This window comes from Trachemys scripta, chromosome 1, assembly GCF_013100865.1.
Source record: "Trachemys scripta elegans isolate TJP31775 chromosome 1, CAS_Tse_1.0, whole genome shotgun sequence".
Classification (NCBI taxonomy): Eukaryota; Metazoa; Chordata; order Testudines; family Emydidae; genus Trachemys; species Trachemys scripta.
In genome coordinates this window covers 269,968,294-269,991,177 of record NC_048298.1, presented here as the reverse complement: position 1 = coordinate 269,991,177, position 22,884 = coordinate 269,968,294, and the positions used below count along the sequence as shown (strand labels likewise).

Here is a 22,884-nt window from a genome sequence, read left to right as displayed (position 1 = left end):
GTTCACAACCACAGACCTAAAAGCACATGGTCCACTGCCCTACAAATCTGCTTTACTCAACTATAGTCACCAAGGGCATACCCAGACAGCCCTAAATGTGTCCTTTGATGCAAGTATCCAAAGGGAATGAAGCCACAGATGGACCTCAGCAATAGCTGGCACTTCCCTACAGCTTTTGCTAGAGGAAGTGAGGCTGCCCTTAGGTAATGCCACTATGTACCATTCTTTGCAAATGGAACAATAATCACCTTGTCCTCAGGGAAGCTGGCCCCTCCCCGGGATCTATGGTTAGGAAACTAGACAGGAAAACGCGAAGAGATGGGCAAGTCAACATTATCAGCATGCTCTTCAATCTTTTGTCAATTTTGCTCTACTGTTGTAAACTGATTTGACACCACTCAATTACGCAAACTAGTTAACTGTTAATTTTCTGTGCCCCTTCCCCCGCCAATGTTCAACTGTGCATTTTTAAACTTTCTTCTTGCCACTCATCACCAAAAACATTACAAAAAACCCAAGACACTGTAAAAATATGAAAAACTGTGTTGGGAACCAAAAATACTTTAAATAATTCAAACATGTTCACGTTTAAAATTTTCATTATTCTCCGCCACAAATATTCAAGTCAGAAAAGCACTAATTAATTAAAATGAACTTTGTGTGTCAACTTTCACTATGGTGCCACTGATGTACCATGATAATTAGCACACATCACTAAAGTTCAATTTCCCAGGTTTGATACTAAAATGTTTTATTTCATATATGTAAAACAGTAAACCAAAAAGAACATGTTACCAAGTAGCAAAATAAACATAAAACGATGCAAATCACTATTAAAATGAACTCATATTTTACATATTGTCTATAATAGGGTGTCAACCATTAGGCCTGCTTGATGCATTTCTGTGGTCCTCATGTCCTACTCAGATTATACAGAATCTAAGATTCCATTTAAAAAAAAAAAAAAAAAAGGTTTTCTGTCTCCAGGCTGCAAAGATAGCTTTCCAAATGTAAGTCAATATAGTGTTATCTTCTCGAGTCTGCAGACAACCTGAAACAATAAATCAGAAGTGTGATCTCTGCTTCCTATTAATCTGTGTTGGAGTGACTTTAAACCAGTGGTGGGCAACCTGCGACCCGCATGAGGCCCATCACTTCTTTAAGCCCAGTAATGACAACTACTCATCAGCACTAATGATTTCAATAGATAAAATGGTGAAGGGGCAGGAATTATTGAAGTGGAGACAGAGAGAAACAGGGAGAAGGAAGGAAATGAAGAAAGGAGGATGGAGAGAGAAACAAAGGGGAGAAATAGCAATTCTCCTGAATATGAGTATATTTTCCTTTTGAGTGATAATGAACACTAAAATGAAAACAAAAAATGTCGTTACTGTATATTCTACCATTGATTCCTATGCAAACTTTTTAGACAGTGGATATTCCACTGTCAATTGAGGGGAGTAAATAGTCTTATACCCAAACTCACTGACCATAATTAAAAATGGAATTTGGTTCTTTCCTAATCAGTTTGACATCTCTGGTCTATACTTTGACTAGGATTAAAGATCATGAGAATTCGAATGGAATATTTGCTATCTGTAATAGACAGGATATAAACCTAATTAAAGCACTACTGAAGTCAATAGGATATTCCATATAATGCATAAAAAATGTACTATGGAATTCAAGTACATATAAATCTTCAAGTATGGTAACTGCTTGCAGACTTAGGTTAGCTTGTTAGAAAAGTCTTTTTTTTTTTTAAATAAACATTATTCAGTTCTGAAAAAAACAAACTATCAAAATGATAAGCTGAGTTTTGAAATCTTAAGCTTTTTTTTTTTTTAAAAGAAGCAAGCAAACTCTCACTATTTTCCCCTTTTCTCTGATTAAAAACAAAACCTAGAATGGATTTAAATGATAGCTTGTACATAAAAAATTGCATCTGAAGTTGAATGCCAAGTTTCATACCAGAAGAAAATAAACTAATCAATCCATTATGCATAAATTGTCCAAAATTAAGAGTTTATAATAAAACTCTCAACAAGTTATATCTACTATATCAGAGTGATTAAGCTTCACTAAACTTTTAGGTAGATTCAGTGGACGTGCAATATTTGACAGATTGTTTATAAAACTAAAGCTCAGATTTATAAGGAATACATATAATAATCATGCTATTTCCAAAATACAACAGCCTATAAAAAAAAAATAAAGGAAAAAAGTAAGCAATGAATAATTTAGATAATTCCATCAATATGCCTTTTTCTATAAAGCTTTACACTTTTACATCTCATCCTTTTCTTTTTAAAGAAGATTACAGAAATGTTTGGAAACCTGAACATACAGTAACTTCATTCTATATTTCTGAATAGCAGCCAGTCTTCAAACCCTTTGCTAGCTCGACATTTATCTCATCGAGGTATCTTCTCCCATGAAGTCAACTTGTCATATTTTCAGCAGCCTAGGAAGAGAAGTACAATTCATTATAATGAACCCACTGAAAATAAACACTGTGGAGATATAGATCAGCTATAACACTAATGGTCATTTCTTGCAACTACTTTTATTTGGTCAACAATGTTTAAATAGTTTACAGATCATAAATCATGTGATATATAATCTTAATATGTGGCTTAAATGGCTCTTTCATGGATTATTTTCATTTTCATAATATTTTTGACCCCCACTATTCTTCCTTTATTAATTTAGCCATCACTTGACAAAAGTTGACATAGGAAAGCCAAGTGTATAATTCTAACAAGGAGCTGTACCTGGTCTTTTCGCACTGACTCATGCAGGTGGTGTTCAGATTAGGGCATGTTTTACTACAGACCCACACATAGTCATGTGGTCGCACCTACTTGTTAAACTGTAAACCAAAACAAACAAACAAAATGTGTAAAATGTATATGAATCCTTATTCTTGTCCTTTCCATATTTTTATTATATAATATGAAATACATAATGGTGTAGCATAAACATTTTATCTGCATGAATTCAGGACACTGGCATAATTCATAAGTAACACTACAGTGAGTTATACAGATCATTTTCATAGTAGTAGTAATAGTAACAGCAGCAGTAGTAGTAAATATTTATATAATGGTACCACTGGATGCTGGATAAACACAGAAGAGATATCATTGCCCTGAAAGGCTCTACAGACAAACGGCAGGGAATGCAGATATGACATGCAAGAAAGTTAATGTGGGGAAGAACTGATACTACCTTCTCAGGTACATGTATCAGTCTACATTTATGTAGATCATTATTTTTTACATTGGGATTCGAAGAAGAGAGAAAGATTACTAAAGCAGCTAGAGTGTGTAGGGCTCAATTATGAAGAGCCTTAAAGGTAAAAAGGTAAAAAACAAGGATTTGATATAGAGGTGAATGGGAATTGAAGCCTGAGGCCTGGTCTACACTAGGCGTTTATGTCGAAGTTAGCGCCGTTACATCGAATTAACCCTGCACCCGTCCACACCGCGAAGGTATTTAGTTCGACATAGAGGTCTCTTTAATTCGACTTCTGTACTCCTCCCCGACGAGGGGAGTAGCGCTAAATTCGACATGGCCATGTCGAATTAGGCTAGGTGTGGATGGAAATCGACGTTAATAGCTCCGGGAGCTATCCCACAGTGCACCACTCTGTTGACGCTCTGGACAGCAGTACGAGCTCGGATGCTCTGACCAGCCACACAGGAAAAGCCCCGGGAAAATTTGAATTTGAATTCCTTTTCCTGTCTGGCCAGTTTGAATCTCATTTCCTGTCTGGACATCGTGGCGAGCTCAGCAGCACTGGCAACGATGCAGAGCTCTCCAGCACTGATGGCAGTGCAATCTCAGAATAGAAAGAGGGCCCCAGCATGGACTGATCGGGAAGTCTTGGATCTCATCGCTGTGTGGGGCGATGAGTCCGTGCTTTCCGAGCTGCGATCCAAAAGACGGAATGCAAAGATCTATGAGAAGATCTCTAAAGACATGGCAGAGAGAGGATACAGCCGGGATGTAACGCAGTGCCGCGTGAAAATCAAGGAGCTGAGGCAAGGCTACCAGAAGACCAAAGAGGCAAACGGACGCTCCGGATCCCATCCCCAGACATCCCGTTTCTACGAGGCACTGCATTCCATCCTCGGTGCGGCCGCCACCACTACCCCACCACTGACTGTGGACTCTGAGGATGGGATAGTGTCCACGGCCGGATCCTCGGACATGTTAGCGGACGGGGAAGATGAGGAAGGAGATGAGGAGGACGAGGCAGTCGACAGCGCTCACAACGCTGATTTCCCCGACAGCCAGGATCTCTTCATCACCCTTACAGAGATCCCCTACCAACCCTCCCCAGCCGTTACCCCGGACACAGAATCTGGTGAAGGATCATCCAGTAAGTGTTGTAAACATCTAAACATTTATTTGTAACAGAACATGATTATTAACAATTTAAAAAATGGGTTTCTCATGATTAGTTTGATTAACTTAACGGTTCAGTCATGGGCAGTGCAACTATTTGAAAAAAATCTAGCAATGTCCAGTTTTGCATGATTGTCCTGCCCAAGCCGCTCTACTGTTTAGTCCCTGCTACTGCAGCTACAGTAAGATGCGGTCTATATGTCCGGGGATGGAGCAGAAATCCTCCGGGGACATCTCAAGGAAGCTCTCCTGCAGGTAATTTGAAATCCGCTGCATTAGGTTCTTGGGGAGAGCGGCCTTATTGGGTCCTCCGTAGTAGGACACGTTGCCGCGCCACGAGACTAGCAAGTACTCCGGAATCATTGCTTGGCACAGCATGGCGGCATACGGCCCTGGTCTTTGAAGGCTTTCCCGGAGCATTCTCTGTCTGTTGCTCTCAGAGATCCTCATGAGGGTGATGTCGCTCATGACGACCTGCTTTGAATGAGGTAGGGGAATGTTAGTGTTGGGACTGCTTTACCGTTCCTTTACAGAACTGTAACCGCTGGTTTGCAGCCACGCGGTGGAGGCGGGAGAGGGTCAGCCGAAAGGGATCGTTCCCGGGGACAGCCGCGAGGGTGTGGGACAGGAGCAGACTTCCTGCTTGCCGGATTGCTGGCAGCAGGGACCGACATTGATTTCAATGTGAAATGAGGCCATTGCTAATATTAAAGTTTTAAGCTGCCACGAATCTACGGCTTACCATGTCTGCGTGCAAGAGCAATTCCGTTGTCCTGACAGGGTTCTCGAAAGTGCTCTGCAAAACCCCAGACACTGAATGCGAAGGCCGAGAATTCGACCTTGTGCTGAGTGCGCATGTGATAGGTGCTGTGCATGGTCCTGTTCACAGAGAAAGACTATGTTCTTTGTTCACAAGTACATTTAGCTTTCTGAGGAATTCACTCCCTTTTTCCCATTCCCACAGCCCCATCTGCGACTGTCTCACAACCTAGCCTGTCATCACACTCCCAGAGGCTAGGGAGGATTAGGCATAAGAAGAAGAGGACACGGGAGGACATGTTCTCAGAGCTTATAGCCTGCTCCCGAGCCCAGGCAGCACAGCAGACCCAGTGGCGGGAAAACTTGACCCGAATGCACCAAGCAAACATGGATCGGGAGGAGAGGTGGCGTCAGGAAGACCAGCAGGCGACTCAAACCCTGCTTGGACTACTGAGGGAGCAAACGGACACGCTCCGGCGCCTTGTGGATGTTCTGCAGGAACGGAGGCAGGAGGACAGAGCCCCGCTGCAGTCCATCTCTAACCGCCCTCCCCCGCCACCAAGTCCCATACTCCCTTCACCCAAAGTGCACAGAAGGAGAGGCGGCAGAGTCCCTGCTAACTCTCACTGCACCCCTGCAGAGAGCTCGAGCAGCAGAAGGCTCTCAGTCCCCAAAGTTTGACAAGTTCTTTCCTTCCCGCCTGACACAAGCCCCCGTCCAAGTTTCACTTCCCAGTCCCCTGTGTAGTTGTTAATAAAAAATATGTTTCTGTTAACTACTGTTTCCATCATGTTCTTTTGGAGGAGGGGGGGAAAGGGGGTTGGTAATTGGACAGGACAGTCACCTTTGGCAGGGTACATAGTCGGGGGCAGGCACAGCAGCAGGGCACATACATAGTGCAGTGATGCAGTGACTACTTACCCTGGTTAGTCTGGGAGGTTCTTTTCATGTTATGTGGTGGGAGGTGGGTTGCTCTGTGACTTTGTGGCACGGGAGGGCAGTTAGAGATCTGAAGCGGCGGTCCTTAGGCAGGATCACAGAGCCACACAGCAGGGGATCTGTAAGCGTCCCCCCCCGCCACAAAGTCACATAGTACCCCCATACACACAGTCCCTATCAGGAGGGGTGACAGGCTCCGTTGAAAGAACCATCCCACCGCACCGGAGCCTGTCAGTCCTTCAGTTTAGAAGCTGCATTCGCGCGACTACACTACACCCGCTCCGCACCACAGTCTGCGTCCCAGTTTTAAAAAATTCCCGCGAAAACAGTATTACAGAAAACGGTGTGCTTTAACAAAGTAGAACTATTTTTATTTTGAAACGTGTGTTGGAAGTGGGGTGAAGGCTTCTCTGTACACAAAATTAGAAAGTCACAGGTTACCCTGCTCACTCAGGAACTTTGCTTTCAAAGCCTCCCGGATGCACAGCGCTTCCCGCTGGTCTCTTCTAATCGCCCGGCTGTCTGGCTGTGAGTAATCAGCAGCCAGGCTAATTTCCTCAATCTCCCACCCCGCCATAAAGGTCTCCCCCTTGCTCTCACAGAGATTGTGGAGCACACAGCAAGCTGCTATAACAATGGGGATATTGGTTTCGCTGAGATCACAGCGAGTCAGCAAGCTTCTCCATCTCCCCTTGAGACGTCCAAAAGCACACTCCACCACCATTCTGCACTTGCTCAGCCGGTAGTTGAAGAGTTCTTTTTCAGTGTCCAGGGCACCTGTATAGGGCTTCATGAGCCAGGGCATTAGCGGGTAGGCTGGGTCCCCGAGGATGACTATAGGCATCTCCACATCCCCAACAGTTATTTTGTGGTCCGGGAAGTAAATACCTTGCTGCAGCCGTCTAAACAGACCAGAGTTCCTGAAAACACGAGCGTCATGAACCTTGCCCGGCCATCCCACGTAGATGTTGGTAAAACGTCCCCTGTGGTCCACCAGTGCTTGCAGCACCATGGAAAAGTAGCCCTTTCTGTTAATGTACTGGCTGGCCTGGTGGTCCGGTGCCAGGATAGGGATGTGAGTTCCATCTATGGCCCCACCGCAGTTTGGGAATCCCATCGCTGCGAAGCCATCTATGATCGCCTCCAAGTTTCCCAGGGTCACTACCTTTGGCAGCAGTACATCAACGATTGCCTTGGCTACTTGCATCACAACAACCCCCACGGTAGATTTGCCCACCCCAAACTGGCTCGCGACTGACCGGTAGCAGTCAGGCGTTGCAAGCTTCCAGAGGGCTATGGCCACTCGCTTCTGGACAGTCAGGGCTGGTCGCATCCGGGTGTCATTGCGCTTCAGGGCAGGGGACAGCAACTCACAAAGTTCAAGGAAAGTTCCCTTCCGCATGCGGAAGTTTCGCAGCCACTGTGATTCATCCCAGACCTGCAGCACTATGCGGTCCCACCACTCAGTGCTTGTTTCCCGTGCCCAGAATCGCCGTTCCACGGCATCAACATGACCCATTGCCACCGTGATGTCCTCGGCGCTGGGTCCCCTGCTTTCTGAGAGGTCTGTGCTACTCTCAGACTTCAGGCCATCACCGCGTTGACGTAGCCTCCTCGCCTGACGTTTCTGCATCTGCCTCAGGGCAACCTGTATGATAAGCTGCGAGGCGTTGAGAGCGGCCACAACTGCAGCGATGGTTGCAGCGGGCTCCATGCTCACAGTGCTGTGGCGTCCGCGCTGTCAATGACTTGAAAAGTGCGCGAAATGATTTCCCGCCGGCGCTTTCAGGGAGGGAGGGAGGGCGGGAGTGAGTGATGGATGGATGACGACAGTTACCCAAAAGCACCCTCGACACATTTTTTTACCCAGAAGGCATTGCTGGCTCGACCCAGAATTCCAATGGGCAGCGGGGACTGCGGGAACTGTGGGATAGCTGCCCACAGTGCACCGCTTCCAATGTCGACGCTTTCCCCGTTAGTGTGGACTCACAAAGTCGAATTACTGTCCTTAGTGTGGACACACACGTTCGACTTTGCAATATCGATTCCAAATATTCGATTTAAGTAAAATCGAACTACTCTCGTAGTGTAGACAAGGCCTAAGTGTGGATCTGTTGATAAAATTTGAGAATCTGATGAGCAAATTGTTAGATAATCGAGGCTCTGGCTCTACATTATTTATAGCTTTGCAAAATTATCATGAAAGTGTACCTGTTCACTCAAAGAACAAAAAGGCCCAGTTGCCCATATTTTACCATTGTGATTGATGATAAAGAAAGTTAGTAATTTTATTGGTCCATCAAAACATGCCACTCATTCAAAGTAAGAGGAAAAAAGCAAGTAAAAATTTGTAAGGTTTGTTATCTGCAGATTCTATGCTTTGGACGAAATCCTATTAGCAATACAGGATGAAGGCGACAGGATTTGTTTCCTAAGATTATTATTTTTATTTTATTTAAAATGCAAGGCAAAGGTACAATTTCATATGAAAAGCTAAAAGTGCAGTAATTTGAACTTTGATTTGCTTTAATTAAAAACAACAACAACAAAAACAAAAACTCTGCATGTTTTTCATAAACTGCCTTACCTTTAGCGCTTCTGTAGCCTTGCGTAGCTCTTTAATTACTGAGGATAACGCCTCTGGATTTATACCTTGCTCACACAACCGCACACAAATAGACAGAGTTTCCATATCCAAACCAGTGTTTAATATTCTTGAAATCTCAAGCAGAACTGCAACAATTTTTAAAAATTAAAATTAGTTTTTGTTAAAGTTTAAATGAGATTACTGACATTTCTCTTTAAAATGAATTTATTTCTTAAGGGTGGGATTTTCAAAAGCTGAACCTCTGTGGATGGGGAAAATGGAAACACTACCTATCCACCCCCCACAGTGTGAACCCCACCTATAACATTCATAATCACCTTCCCCATGTGAGTCAGAAGCCCCAGACTCCAAACTCAGATCCACATTTACATTCTCTACTCTAGTATTTCCCATTCACTGAACCAGGATATTACTTGTTTACTGTTGTGATAGGAAGAATAGTCAACATGTCTATAGAATGCAGTAAGCTTTTATTTGTAGACAGTGATTTAAAAAAATTCTAAAATTGTAACGATAATTCAAATTTTTGCCCATTAAATGGAAGATAGGAAAGAAAACAGGAGCAGTTTTAATTAATGATTACAATACACTATTATAATATTGCATCTGAAGAAGTGAGGTTCTTACCCACGAAAGCTTATGCTCCCAATACTTCTGTTAGTCTCAAAGGTGCCACAGGACCCTCTGTTGCCTATTATAATATTGTTTTGTATTACTGCATATTTAATTATCAATTTTACTCAATATTAATGTTTGGTCTGACAATACAGACATAAATATTAAATTTTATTTGCTTTTGAGAGCAAATATTAAACTTAAGCTTTTAAAAAGTGTCCTAAGCCAGTGGCTCTCAACCTTTCCAGACTACTGTACCCCTTTGAGGCATCTGATTTGTCTTAAATATTGCCAAGTTTCACCTCACTTAAAAACTACTTGCTTACAAAAATCAGACACAAAAATATGAAAGTGTCACAGCACACTATTACTGGAAAATCGCTTACTTTCTCATTTTTACCATATAATGATAAAATAAATCAATTGGAATATAAATATTGTACTTACATTTCAGCGTATAGTATATAGAACAGTATAAACAAGTCATTGTCTTTATGAAATTTTAGTTTGTACTGACTTGGCTAGTCTTTTTATGTAGCCTGTTGTAAAACTAGGCAAATATCTAGATGAGTTGACTGGAAAAATCTCTGTGTATCCCCTAGGGTACGTGTACCCTGGGTTGAGAACCACTGTCCTAGGCCCTCACTCCTACATCTATACTTGGTTCTCCCTTTGACAATCCCAATGCCATGTGTTACAAGAATGGCCATCACTTGATTCAGTGACTCAAGATACTCGTTCTAGATTTTTACTGGCTAGTTTTTCCCATCATCATTACCCTTTTGCCTTACATTCTTCTCATCTACTAACAATTTCTGAACTGCCCATTCCACTACAAGCAATTTCATCCAAGCATGTTTGTGGTGAAATGGCATCCTCTGACTAGATACTACTCCCTTTTGAATCTTATGAAAAGCTTTCATTATGGTAGAGCAGTACAAGGTTCCCGGACAACAGTGATTTATTTATATTAAGAAATGTTACTTATAACGTTTCTATAATCGCAAAGAAACAAAGCTTTCAAAAATTTGAAATACAAATACTACTTCATTCCTTCCACCATTACACAAGGACAACAGATGGCTGTTTGGATTCCTAACATGCGAATATTGACAAGATATATAGTTCACAAATACTAAAAATGTTTTACTGCAGTATAAATTTATGGTATACTGAAGTACAGCTTTAAAAAAAATAAGATCACCCACACATATAGGCTAGGCCAAGATGTTCAAAAATGAGTGCCTAAAGTTAGGAATCTATGTCCATAATTAGGCATGTAGGCAAGTGGCCTAATTTTCAGAAGGGCTAAGAACGCAGAAGAGCCCAACGAAGCTGGTGGGAGCTGCCAAGTGTTCAGTACTTTTGACACGTGAGTTCTATTGATATGTTCTCCCTGCTTAACTAAAGGTGGCTGTAATTCTCATAATGACCTTGAAAATACTGCAATTATATAAACACAGTATATTTTGAAGTCAGAACACTACATTTAACTTTTTAAATGAGCTTTTAGTACATACACCTCTACCCCGATATAATGCGACCCGATATAACATGAATTCGGATATAACGCGGTAAAGCAGTGCTCCAGGGGAGAATCACACAGCTTTTCACCATAAGGCCAACCTTGATCTCTCTGAACTGAAGAAATAACACAAAAATCTCTTTACTCCTGGGGGAATTCTGCGCAAAAAAAATTAAAAATTCTGCATACAATATTTCAACATTCTGCAAAATTCTGCATGGGTTATTTGTCAAAATAACAAAATCACTCTGGTTTCAGTTATTTCTGTAATTTATTTAAACTACAATATAATGGATGAAGAATGGGAGTGGGGAGCATTGGAGGAAATTCCCAAACCCTCTTGCCTAATAGTAACGCAGGTAGGTTTGACCCTTTATTTCTAGTTATTAATCCTCAAATATATGGAGCCATACGCTTAGTGTTACATCATAGGCAACTGAAAAGCAAGTGAGGGCTGGGAAATCAACCAATTTATATTGGCTACTGAACATCTCCCAAAAGGTCAGTAGCAAATAGTTCATGGAGCAGATTTTGATAGGAAATTTTGTCAGTCCAAAAATTTAGACCAGTTCTAATCACTAAAGTATCATCAGCATTTATAAGGCCATACTGTCCTTTACACCACTCTGGCAACATAAAAGAGCCTTAAAACTTTTACACTCCTGGGGGATTTCACAAAGACAACGGGAACAATCACTAAGGCGGCAGGCTGCTACATTCTGCTCTGCCTTAGTGGACCGAGCCTGCCCCATACCTACTCCTCAGAATCAGCCTAAAGTCCTGCCCCCTGCATCGAGCATGCTGCAATAGCGAGCGACAGGGACAGAGTGTTTCTCTTTCTCACACGCACGACTATCTTCCCTCCCCCACACGGTGGTGATTTACATTCCAACCAGCTGCTCCGGGTGCCTGAACCAACCTGCCTGTGCTACGGAGAGGGGCGCGTGACCGCTCTTGCGCCTTCCCTGTCAGAAGTAATTTTTCTGCAGGGAAGCAAAGAAATCTGTGGGGGCATGAATTCTGCACATGCACAGTGACACAGAATTCCCCCAGGAGTATCTCTTGTACATTTATCTGATTGAGATATTTGATCAAGTATTTGTAGAGTTACGAACACCTTAGGAATGGAGGCTGTTTGTAACTCTGAAGCGTTCGTAACTCTGAACAAAACATTATGTTTTTTCTATCAAAAATTTACAACTGAACATTGACTTCATACGGCTTTGAAACTTTACTATGCAGAAGAAAAATGCTGCTTTTAGCCATCTTAATTTAAATGAAACAAGCATAGAAACAGTTTCCTTACCTTGTCAATTTTTTTAGGCCCTCCCCCTTTTCTTTTAGTAATTTACATTTAACACAGTACTGTATTTGTTTTTTTCGTCTTGTCTCTGCTCCTGCCAGATTGCTTACTTCCAGTTCCAAATGAGGTGTGTGGTTGACCGGTCAGTTTGTAACTCTGGTGTTCGTAACTGAGGTTCTACTGTAATTTTTTCACATATTTGCAACTTTTATAACTATTTTTTTTCCCTAATCTGTCGTTAATAGTTGCTCTAATTTCACTTTATTCTGACTATGGAATGATTGCTCTTGCCCAAAAACCTCTCTCTCTCTCTCTCTCTCTCTCCAAATTCAGCTGTGTAATTTTATTTTCTTCTCTCAAATGCTTTCAGACACATTCTAAAAGGTCAGATCAAAGCTACTGTCAAGAAAGCCTTAGTTTATGTCTACACTACCACTTATGTTGGTATAACTTATGTCGCTCAGGGCAGTGAAAAAAACCAACCCCTGTCCGACCTAAGTTTTACTGACAGAAGTGCTGGTGTGGACAGCGATAGGTCAGCAGGAGATGCTCTCCCGCCAACATAGCTACTGCAGCTCGTTGGGGGGTGGTTTAATTATGCTGATGGGAGAGCTCTCTCCCATTGGCATAGAGCGGCTACAAGGGAGACCTTACAGCAGCACAGCTGCAGCAGTACAGCTATGCCGCTGTAAGATCTGTAATGTGGACATAGCCTTACTCTCAAAAGCCTTACTCTCAAAAGCCAAGGTGGTAAAAAGTATAGCTATTATTTTGCTAAGGAGGCAAGGAAATGAGGGCGGTAAGCACATAAAACAGCACTTAAGATCAAAAGGGGACTAATTAATTGAGCATTAAATATCCACATATTCAAGGCCTTTTGAAACATCAAACTGCCAAACAGCGATCTAAATACTGGATATATAAATAGCGAGATGCAAATTTCTAATTTTAGACAACATTTGAGGAGCATGCCATTTTTTATTTTAAATGTAGTGATAGAGGGTGAACTTCACCTCTGTGAGAAAGGCCAGCATAAAACTTACGTACCACTTAAGTCTTATGCTGACTGTGTGAACCGGGGTGAATGTCACTTCATTTTGTATTAGCAAGCATTATCAAAAGAAGAATTCGATTGGATGCTAATGATTCCAATTGTGCAGGTATCAGTCATAACTATACAAACCTGGACGTATCAGTAAATGTGTCCTCCCAGAAATCATTGCATACATCACAGGGAAAATACGAGTACTATAGATTTTGAAAGACTACACTTTAGGCACTTTAGGGCTCACAAATCTATAAGGTTTTTTTTAGAACTAGCATCTGTACAACTCAGCAGGCAGACGCTGAAAACAGTAAGTAAGCATTTTCAGTTGATAGCCACCTACTATCATGCCACTTCAATATCACTGTTAACAAGCTTTAGATTAGTATGTTTTCCCTTACTTTGGCTATTTATATAGTCAATATTTTAAGACTCTGACATTATATAAACTAGCCAATGGTTGTTTCTGTGTATAGCAGAGCTAAAACTGGGGATGACAAACTTTTTGGCCTGAGGGCCGCATCTGGGTATGGAAATTGCATGGTGGGCCATGAATGCTCATGAAATTAACAATTCAGAGATATTCAAATAAACTCTATTTAATAAAAATACATTTTAGTGGAATTAAACATAAAACCTTACTTACTAATATATCATAACAGTGTATTACAATAATTAAATCAAACTTAACCCCTTTCCACGCACTTTTTGATTAATGTGAACAATGCAGCTAGTCACCCTTCTTTATAATAGCATCAAAGTCCAGTGTCATTCTCGTCGTGGAAATCTGCAATACCGAGCTGAGATGCTGGTCAGTTAACTGGGATCTGTAGCGAGATTTATTGTAATTCAGCAGGGAAAATGTTTGTTCGCACACATAAGTGGAGCCAAACAAAACAAGGATTTTCTGTGCTACCTTGCAGACATTTGGGAACTTTGTTTCACTCAAGGTGGCATAAAACTTGTTCAGTTTTTCTGAACTGTACTTCTCCTTCAAGGTGGAATCACAGTGGAGATCAATGAGCTCCAGTTGTAATTCTTGCAGGGCTTTCTTGTAGTCAAATGACAGTGGGAATGACACCAGCTCCAGTGTCTTCTCTATCTTCTCAAAGTCAGAGAAACGAGAAAATTCTCCATGCAAGTCACACAAAACTTTGCTGTACTTTTCTGTCTTCTCTGGTGACACTTTCAAGTATTTCAGTGTTGGAAAGTGAGTGAACACTTTGTCCTTAATGTGTTTTGAAAACAAGACTAACTTGGCTTTGAAAGCTGTCACACTAGAATACAATTTGTGTACAAACACATTCTTTCCTTGTAGTTTTACATTAAGTTCATTTAAATGTGCCAAGATATCCACACCAAAAGTGAGGTCACACACTTAGTTTGAATTCTTTAATTCAGGGAAATCATTCTCTTTCCCCTGCATCTCCAGAAAGTGCGAATTTTATCTCTGAGCTCTCACACTTGCTGCAATACCTTTCCTAGGCCGAGCCAGCGGACATTTGTATGATAAAGTAAGTCCTGATGTTCAGTGTCAGTGTCTCCAAGAAGGGAAATCAATTGCCAATGATTAAGTCCCCTTGCTCTTATGTAGTTCACTATTTTCACTACTGGGTGAACAACATGGTCAATGTCCAGGACATTTTTACAGAGGGCAGAAAAATCACCTCTTTATCAGAGTCATCTTCTTTTACGTTGTCCTGAATTCTCTTTAATCTTTTACGTTTTTCCCAGTTAAATTTGGCAATCCATCTGTGGTTATGTTTGCCAGTTTACCCCAGGGGAGCTTCAGATGTTCAAGGCAGCCAGACACCACCTTGTATAAATCCGATCCCTTAGTTGTGCCTTTCATTGATTCCATTGATAAAAATTCCCGATTTCAAATTTGTCGTCAATTCCTCTGACAAAACCAGTAACTGTACTATGTCCTTAATATCAGTGCTGTCATCGAGAGCGAACAAAAAAACGTAAAGCCCTTGCTTTCTTGTTCAACTCAGAAGTCAAATGTTCATCACTTCTACACGGCGAGTAACAGTTCTTCATGACAAACTAAAGTTCTCAAATTTGTTTGGTATTCTGGGCACAGTACGCTAGCAAAATCAACCATGCATTCTTTCAAAAATTCCCCGAAAGCAAAGGGCTTATTTTTACGCCAGAACATATCTTGCCTAGTGGCTTCTTGAACTTCAGCTTGTTATACATATATATTTTGCTGAGTTTTTAAGTTCGTGGTGAGTTTTTCAGCTTTTCTTGCTCTTTCCTCAGTTGTTAAATAGTTGCTATAATTAGGATGTTTCATTGAAAAATTATGATTCAAATTGTACTCCTTGAACACCGCAATGCTCTCCCGACAAATCAGGCGTACAGCCTTCGAGTCCACATTTGTGAAAAAATATTTTGCATTCCATTCTTTGTTGAAAACCCAACAGTCACTGTCCACTTTTCTTTTTTTTGCAGCACTCATTTTTGAAAGGGAAAAGAAAATCCTAATCGCTGCCCTTATTTCAAACTGCTCTTTTACAAGATGGCATGCACTGTGAAAAAACTGGTGTGGGCTGTCTCTCTAGCCTGGATTTATCAGGCGTCAGTGCCCCCGACAATTTTGAGCTATGGCACTCTATTCCACAACCCATGGGGACAAGAAGAGGCAGAGACAAGTGTAAACTCACCTGTAACTTTAGGCCCCAGACTCCCCCCCTAAAATGTTCTTACTGTTGTTCTTTGAGTTGTTTGCACTGTTGATTTCATTAATAGTTTGTATATAGTAAGGGATATTACTGAGGTGGGGCGAGAGGACTCATGAGGTGTGGCGCATGGGGAGCTCTACAGGGGCGATACCAGGGGCTCTGCTGGCAGTGTGACACCAAGGCAGCTGTGCCATGTACGGAGGCACCCGAGCTAGGCCGGGTGTAGCTACAGCCCCTGGGTGGTTTCCCTCCACTTGAGGCTCTTGAGGGTGGGGCCATAGGAGACTGGGAGGGAATTCGGCATGCTGCCATGTAGGGTTGGTGAAGTCACACCTGCACAATGTGGCTCTTCTGTGTGCCAGAAGAATCTTCCAGGAAGATGGTGCTCAAACTGCTCATCACTGAGTCAGGGGCTGGGAGCACGGCAAGCTCCCGACCCCACTCCCTGACGGGAGCTCAAGGGCCAGATAAAAATGTCTCACAGGCCGGAAATGGACTGTGGGCTGTAGTTTGCCCACCCTTGAGCTAAAAATTACTTGTCACTTTCAGTTACTGCACACTGAACGGTGTAAGCTAATGCAAGTTACTGAATTTTAGGAATATAAAAAAAATCTCTCAAATTGGGGAAGGTATTAAAGAAACTTTTAATTAAAAAAATTAATTGTTTTGATCGTCCAAAAGTATTAACCCATGTTTAGTAATCGAACCAGACTGCCCATCTGATAAATGCAGTAAAGTCACTCTGCTTTATGACATACAACACACACACAGCTCTCAGGTATCTGGTATAATTATGCTCTTGTGATTTTTTTCTTGATTATATACAGGTGTAAATGATCAACAATGTTATGGAGATGCTAAAACTTCATTTTTAACCATGAATTTTTCATCTATCATTGGGTTTTGTATGTTCCATAAAAAAATTGAGAAGGTGGATGGGTGGAAAAAGGTTTCTGGTCTCTAGCTTGAAGGTCATCAGGAATATAGCTTGAGCCCTGAGTGGATACAAATGTATATCCACAGATATAAATCAGTATCCACAAAACTGCATGGCTCTCCCAGGAACTGTAGTGGCAAAAGAAACAGAACATTGGGCTGCCGCTCCCAGGAGCCAACGTCCCACACCGGCGGCACCACCAGCGCAGCTGTATTGCCCCCAGCCCTGCCCCCAGCCCTTCCACGCAGCTATCAGCATCTCCTGTCTGGGGGTGTGCACGGCGGATGACCACAAGAGCACAAAGAGGGACAGCTGCTGGTGAGCCTGGTGCCCGCCCCGGTGGGCGGGGCAGTACAGCCGCGCTGGAGGAGCTGCTGGTGTGGGGCGCTGGCTCCTGAGAGCGGCACCCCCACATTTTGCTCATTTTGCCCTGTGGTTCCCAGGAGAGCCCTGTAGTTCTGTGGATACCGATTTATATCCGCATCCTCAGGTAGTAAATTTGTAGCCAGGCAGGGCTCTACATATAGTAGCAGAGTTAAGGATGTTTGTAGAGCCTTAATTATGCATTTCTTCGCTTTCAATTTTTCTTTTCATAAATTAAGATTAAGAATATTTTACTAATTTTAAAAGTCACGCACATTAAACACAAAAATAGTTAAATCTGACCATACTTAATTCTTTATAATGTGAAGACTAAAGAGGACAAAATAATGCCAACTGTGACCATTAACGTTTGACAGTCTGTTGTCCATTCATAAATGGGAATGCAAAAAGAATTACATGCCCTCTGTGACGAAGTGGAAATGTTCTTAATGTTTTATCTGAATACTGTGTGTGTGCCCCAATTTCCCCTATGTGTTACTCAAGTATCTAGGTCGGGGTGGGCAAATTTTTTGGCCCGATGGCCACATAGGGGTGCAAAACTGTATGGAGGGCCAGGTAGGGAAGGCTGTGTCTCCCCAAACAGCCTGGCCCCCACCCTCTATCTGACCCCTCCCACTTCCCTCAGAACTCCCCACCCATCCAACCCCCCCCCCAACCCCGCTCCTTGTCCCCTGACCATGCCCCAGGACCACCTAACCACCCCCCCAGAACCCCATCCACTATCTAACCCCACCTGTTCCCTATCCCCTGCCCCCCGAACCTCCGCCATATCCAACCACCTCCTGTCCCCTGACCACCCCCCGGGACTCCCTGCCTCTTACCCAATCCCCCAGCCCTGTGGCTGCGGGGGAGGGGCCTGGAGCTAGCTTCCCGGGCCAGGGGCTCAGGGGCCAGCAGGACCGTCCTATGGGCTGGATGTGGCCCACGGGCTGTAGTTTATGCCACCTCTGATCTAGGTGAGGGTACAAGGGTGTATGATCGTTGCAGAGACCCTTAGAGGGCAGGTGTGACTGCTGTCTGTCTGCCTGGCCCAGACAATAACTAACACTATATCCTGGCAACTGATCCTTTGCAAGAGCCAGCCAGAGGTGTTAGAGAACAAAGCAAGAATTGAAAACCTGGGAAAGAGACAAAGGATGGAGGAGAGGCAACTCGTTGTGACTGAGGGTTGGCTACTGGAAATGAGTCAGTCTCACATAGGACTCACATGGGAGAGTCCAGGGCTCTGGATTCCCCAAGATGGACATCGCTGGGTTTCTGTACTAACAAGATCTGTTCAACACTGTGTCCCAGTCAACTAATAAACCCTTCTGTTTTACCTCACTTGGTGAGTCACTTATAATTGCAAAGATGGGGTGCATGGCCCCATTGGGAGGGGGGATGGAAGGTTTCCCCAGGTGTCCTATCCAGTGGACTCACTGTGAGGAGCTCACGCTCTGAGCAGAGGTGCTGAATGCTCAGAGATCAGACCCAAGGAAGCACTGAGGCAAAGGAGGCTTGCCCTAGTTAGAGTGTGCCCTAAACGGTGTCACACATCAGAGGGTATTGTCTGAACTTCATTCTGAGTGGTTACAGAGCATCGAGACTGTGCACTCCGTAACATCGCCAAACAAATATTCTTAACGTAATAGTAATGAAAAAGCTTGAATTAAAAGATATATAACAGGTTCCATTTTCATGCCAACATTTGTCCCCCGCCCCCAAAAAAGTTTATAGATCTGTGGTTAAGGAAAAGAACTTCGGTGTTTCATTTGCAGTCACTGCAAACAGGATTACTGTACATGAAGGAAATAATCTTCAGGTGTTTTCCTGTATCTTACTATTGACAGGAAAAAAAAGTAATTTTATTAGAAGTGTTAGCGTCGGTACAACATTAAGTTCTAGTTCTACTTTGAAAAGTGACTGCAAAAAAAGAGAGGGACCATCTTCAAGTCCCACATTTATTGTACCTCGATTATTTGATTACTTAACTAGATCTAGAAGGATACGTTTTTCTGTCATCCCTAGAAGTACAGCCTGGGAATAGAAAGTTTAATGTTCTGTTCCACTTATGCATTATCACCAAAATACACAAAGCTTATAATTGCAGTTGTATAGAGTTAAACATGTATAATTTGGGCCTGATTGAAAATAAACATCCCCCATGTTGCACATAAAATCCTGCAAAACTGAGTCTGAAAATAATCCTGCTGGGTAAAAAGAAACAGAATCCAATTCACTCTCTCTTGTGCTGGCTCTGCAGGGCTAGTGTAGAAAAATGTATTATTGTCAATAGCAAGCAGACATAATTGAACACACACAATGCAAATAATGGAGCTAGAAAATGTCATTCTTTTTGTCTATTCTCACAACCAAACTGCTCCTGAAGGTGAGCAATCAGCAGCCGCCAATATCTGACAACTACTTACGGTTTGTATCACAGAGTTGACTTGGCCAAGTTGCACAAATGTAGTCTTGTGCATCATTTTATTTAAGAGAGAAAATAAAATCCAGGCAGCTATAGCCTCACACTGTATGTAATAAATAATAATAATATAAGGAGATATACCTATCTCATAGAGCTGGAAGGGACCCCGAAAGGTCATCGAGTCCAGCCCCCTGCCTTCACTAGCAGGACCAATTTTGCCCCAGATCCCTAAGTGGCCCCCGTAAGGATTGAACTCACAACCCTGGGTTTGTTTAGCAGGCCAATGCTCAAACCACTGAGCTATCCCTCCCCCTGTAACACACACAGCATTAGCGCTCGTGGAAACCTTGGCTCTCTGGAGAATCTCATTTTCCCGATGTAAAGTCACATCAACGCTGACTTTTCCCCCCATGTGAATGTGATTTTGTTCTTCTCTCAGCAGCGGGCCGTAGAGAGCAGAGACCACGGGGGCGAGCTCCGTGTCACCGCCGCGCTTGGCTCCTGGGCCGGCTCAGTACACCCGCCGTAGCGGTCCTTAACGGCTACACCGCGGCCCCGGAGCTCGGCCGCAATCGCAGGCGCATACAACGTCCCCTAGCGCTTCGGGCCCCGCCCTTGACGGAGGCCTCCGGGCGCCGCCGCGGCGATAGGTCGCGCTAACAGAAGCCCGGGCGACACGCGCGGCCCCGCAAGGGAGGCAGCTGAACGGTCGCGGACAGAACACACGGGCATTGGGGAGGGGGCGGGGGGGAGGCCTGTCTCAGGCAAGGGGGGCCGCGCGGGGATAACCTGGGGCCCGGGAGCGCCGCCGCCGCCCATTGAGGTCACCCCCGCCCCCCCGACAGCTGCGCGGGTCGGGCACCCGAGGCGACCGCAACAGAACCCATAAGCGGCGCCTCCTGGGACTCACCATCCATCGTCTCTCTCACCGCGTTTAAATTGGCTGCGCCGCTCGCCATGGCGACAGAAGCCTATTCAGCGCGAGACCTCTAACCCGGAAACAGACACCCTCTCCCTGGGGTTCAAACATTCCCGCCCCAACAGAAAAATCTCACCACGCACGCGCGGCTGCCCGTCCTTGCCTGACCTCCCTCTGTCACCCTCAGGCCCCGCCCCACCCGCCGTATTTGTTTGAATAGAGCCTGCCCGCTTAACAACTCGAGAGGTGGGAGGAGGAACCCGTTCGAATTTGTGAAGCGGACCAGTGTTGATTGGTCCGTTCGAGAGCGAAGGCGAGCCGCGATTGGCCGGGCATGAGAATCGACGCGCGGCGATTGGGCAGCCACCGGGAAAGAGGGCGTGGCAGTTAAAGAGCCTCCGGGCTGGCGCTGGCGCGGACGCGTGAGGAAGCAGTAGCCAAGCAAGTGATGCAGCCGCCGGAGTGAAAGCGGCGAGGGGCTCCCGGTGCTGCGTGCCCCAGCTCAACAACGGTGACTGAACAGATACCCAGCGGCGGAGGTAGCTACCCTCTCCCGTGAGGCCGTGACAGACCGAATCCGGCTGATCGTTAACTTGGGCCCCGAGTCTGCGGGGAGCGCGGTGCCTCTGCTGGCGTTCGCGGCTCGCCGGGCGGGCTCCGCCAGGCGGCTGCTTTCACAGACAACCGGCGACGGAGCTGAGCGGACAAGGCTGTGAGTTTCCTGCTACAATAGCCCGGCCTCTTCGCGGAGGGAGGGGGTTGTTGGGAGAAAGAGTAGAGAGACCTTCCTTAGACTAATGGCTGGTGGGGTAGACGGGAGTTTGGCCTTGATGGTCGAATGGTCCCTTCTGGCCTTAGACTCTAGGAAACTTCTTTTGCCCCAGTTATACCCCAAAATGACAATAAATAACCGTGAGGAACCAGGGAGTGTGGACACCAGTGTGGGCTTCGAATCCCCTGTTCAGGCAAGGTCCTTCCAGGAGATCACATCCCTGCTGAATCAGAGTAAATCCCTGGTAGGAAAGCCAGCATCGCCACTTTCTTGTAGGGGTGCTGAGTAAATTTCTCCTTCCCCTCTCCCCCGGCTTGTAGATATTTGGTAAATTATTCAAGCACTTAATTAATCTTCTGTAACAGTTGGCTGTCTGAAACCTCTGCTACCCAACTCCTGCTGTATGTCTTGCTCTACTTTCCTGCTAACCCCTCCTCCTTGAACTATTCTGATTATTTTCCTTTTTCTGAAACTCCATGCACCAAACAGGCATCTGTCTCTTTCAGCTGGCTTGAGTGTTAAGAGCTATCTTTTTGAAACTTGGTCTCTCCTTTGTATCTTTGTCCTTTCTCTTGACTTTGTTCTCATGAACTCTCATTTTTATAGGTATTAAGTTTTTGTTCTTCATCTTACCTTCCTCGCACTCCCCTATCCCTCTGTGTGTCTGCCTCTCATAGTTGAGCCTGGTAACTCAATCTGAAACTACTTTTCACACTTTTTTCAACCTGACTAGACTTTGAGATGTTAGTGCGTCTTCAAAAATGATCAGGGCTATCGATCAATCACAGTTAACTCATGCGATTAACTGAAAAAATTTAATTGCGATTAAAAAAATGTATTGCAGTTTTAATCATACTGTTAAGCAATAGAATATCAATTGAAATGTATTAAATATTTTTGATTTTCTACATTTTTGAAATATATTTATTTCAATTACAACATGGAATACAAAGTGTACAGTGCTCACTTTATATTATTTTTCTTACAAATATTTGCACTGTAAAAATGATGAACAAAAGAAATAGTATTTTTCAATTCATCTCATACAAGTACTGTCCTGCAATCCCTTTGTCCTGAAAGTGTAACTTACAAATGTAGATTGTGATTGTTACATAACTGCACTCAAAAACAAAACGGTGTAAAACTGTAGAGCCTACAAATCTACTCTGTCCTACTTCTTGTTCAGCCAATCGCTAAGACAAACAAGTTTGTTTACATTTACAGGAGATAACACTGCCTGCTTCTTATTTACAATGTCACCAGAAAGTGAGAACAGGTGTTCGCATGGCACTTTTGTAGCTAGAAGAACTGGAGTACTTGTGGCACCTTAGAGACTAACAAATTTATTTGAGCATAAGCTTTCGTGGGCTACAGCCCACTTCATCGGATGCATAGAATGGAACACACAGAAAGGAGATATTTATACATACAGAGAACCTGAAAAGGTGGAAGTAGCCATACCAACTGTAAGAGGCCAATCAATTGAGATGAGCTATCATCAGCAGGAGAAAAAAAAAACAAAAAAGAACTTTGAAGTGATAATTGAGTTGACCTATAGAAGGTGTGAGGAT

The 22,884-nt window shown here is 43.7% G+C and overlaps 2 protein-coding genes across 6 annotated transcripts in view; one reads left to right on the top strand and one right to left on the bottom strand.

Moving 5' to 3' along the window:
* Nucleotides 1-730: 730 nt before the first annotated feature.
* Nucleotides 731-20,652, bottom strand: MZT1 (mitotic spindle organizing protein 1). Of its 2 annotated transcripts, XR_004644062.1 has the most exons (4): nucleotides 20,533-20,652; nucleotides 8,699-8,844; nucleotides 2,348-2,464; nucleotides 731-1,051 (listed from the first exon to the last, which is right to left on the bottom strand). XR_004644062.1 is itself a non-coding variant. In XM_034758360.1 (3 exons), the coding sequence occupies exons 1-3, from the start codon at nucleotides 20,579-20,581 to the stop codon at nucleotides 2,441-2,443; spliced, it is 219 nt and encodes a 72-aa protein (XP_034614251.1). In that variant the 5' UTR covers nucleotides 20,582-20,652; the 3' UTR covers nucleotides 731-2,440. The 2 variants fall into 2 exon arrangements, 1 of the variants encoding a protein (XP_034614251.1); XM_034758360.1 differs by having other exon boundaries at nucleotides 731-2,464.
* Nucleotides 20,653-20,810: 158 nt separating this feature from the next.
* Nucleotides 20,811-22,884, top strand: part of BORA (BORA aurora kinase A activator) — a 48,650-nt gene continuing 46,576 nt past the window's right edge. For 3 of the 4 annotated variants that reach the window (XM_034758358.1, XM_034758357.1, XM_034758356.1), the window contains exon 1: nucleotides 20,814-21,253. The gene's annotated coding sequence lies outside the window, so the exon portion shown is untranslated. Of the gene's footprint in view, nucleotides 21,254-22,884 lie in introns of all 4 variants that reach the window. The other variant, XM_034758359.1, reaches the window with a different exon arrangement.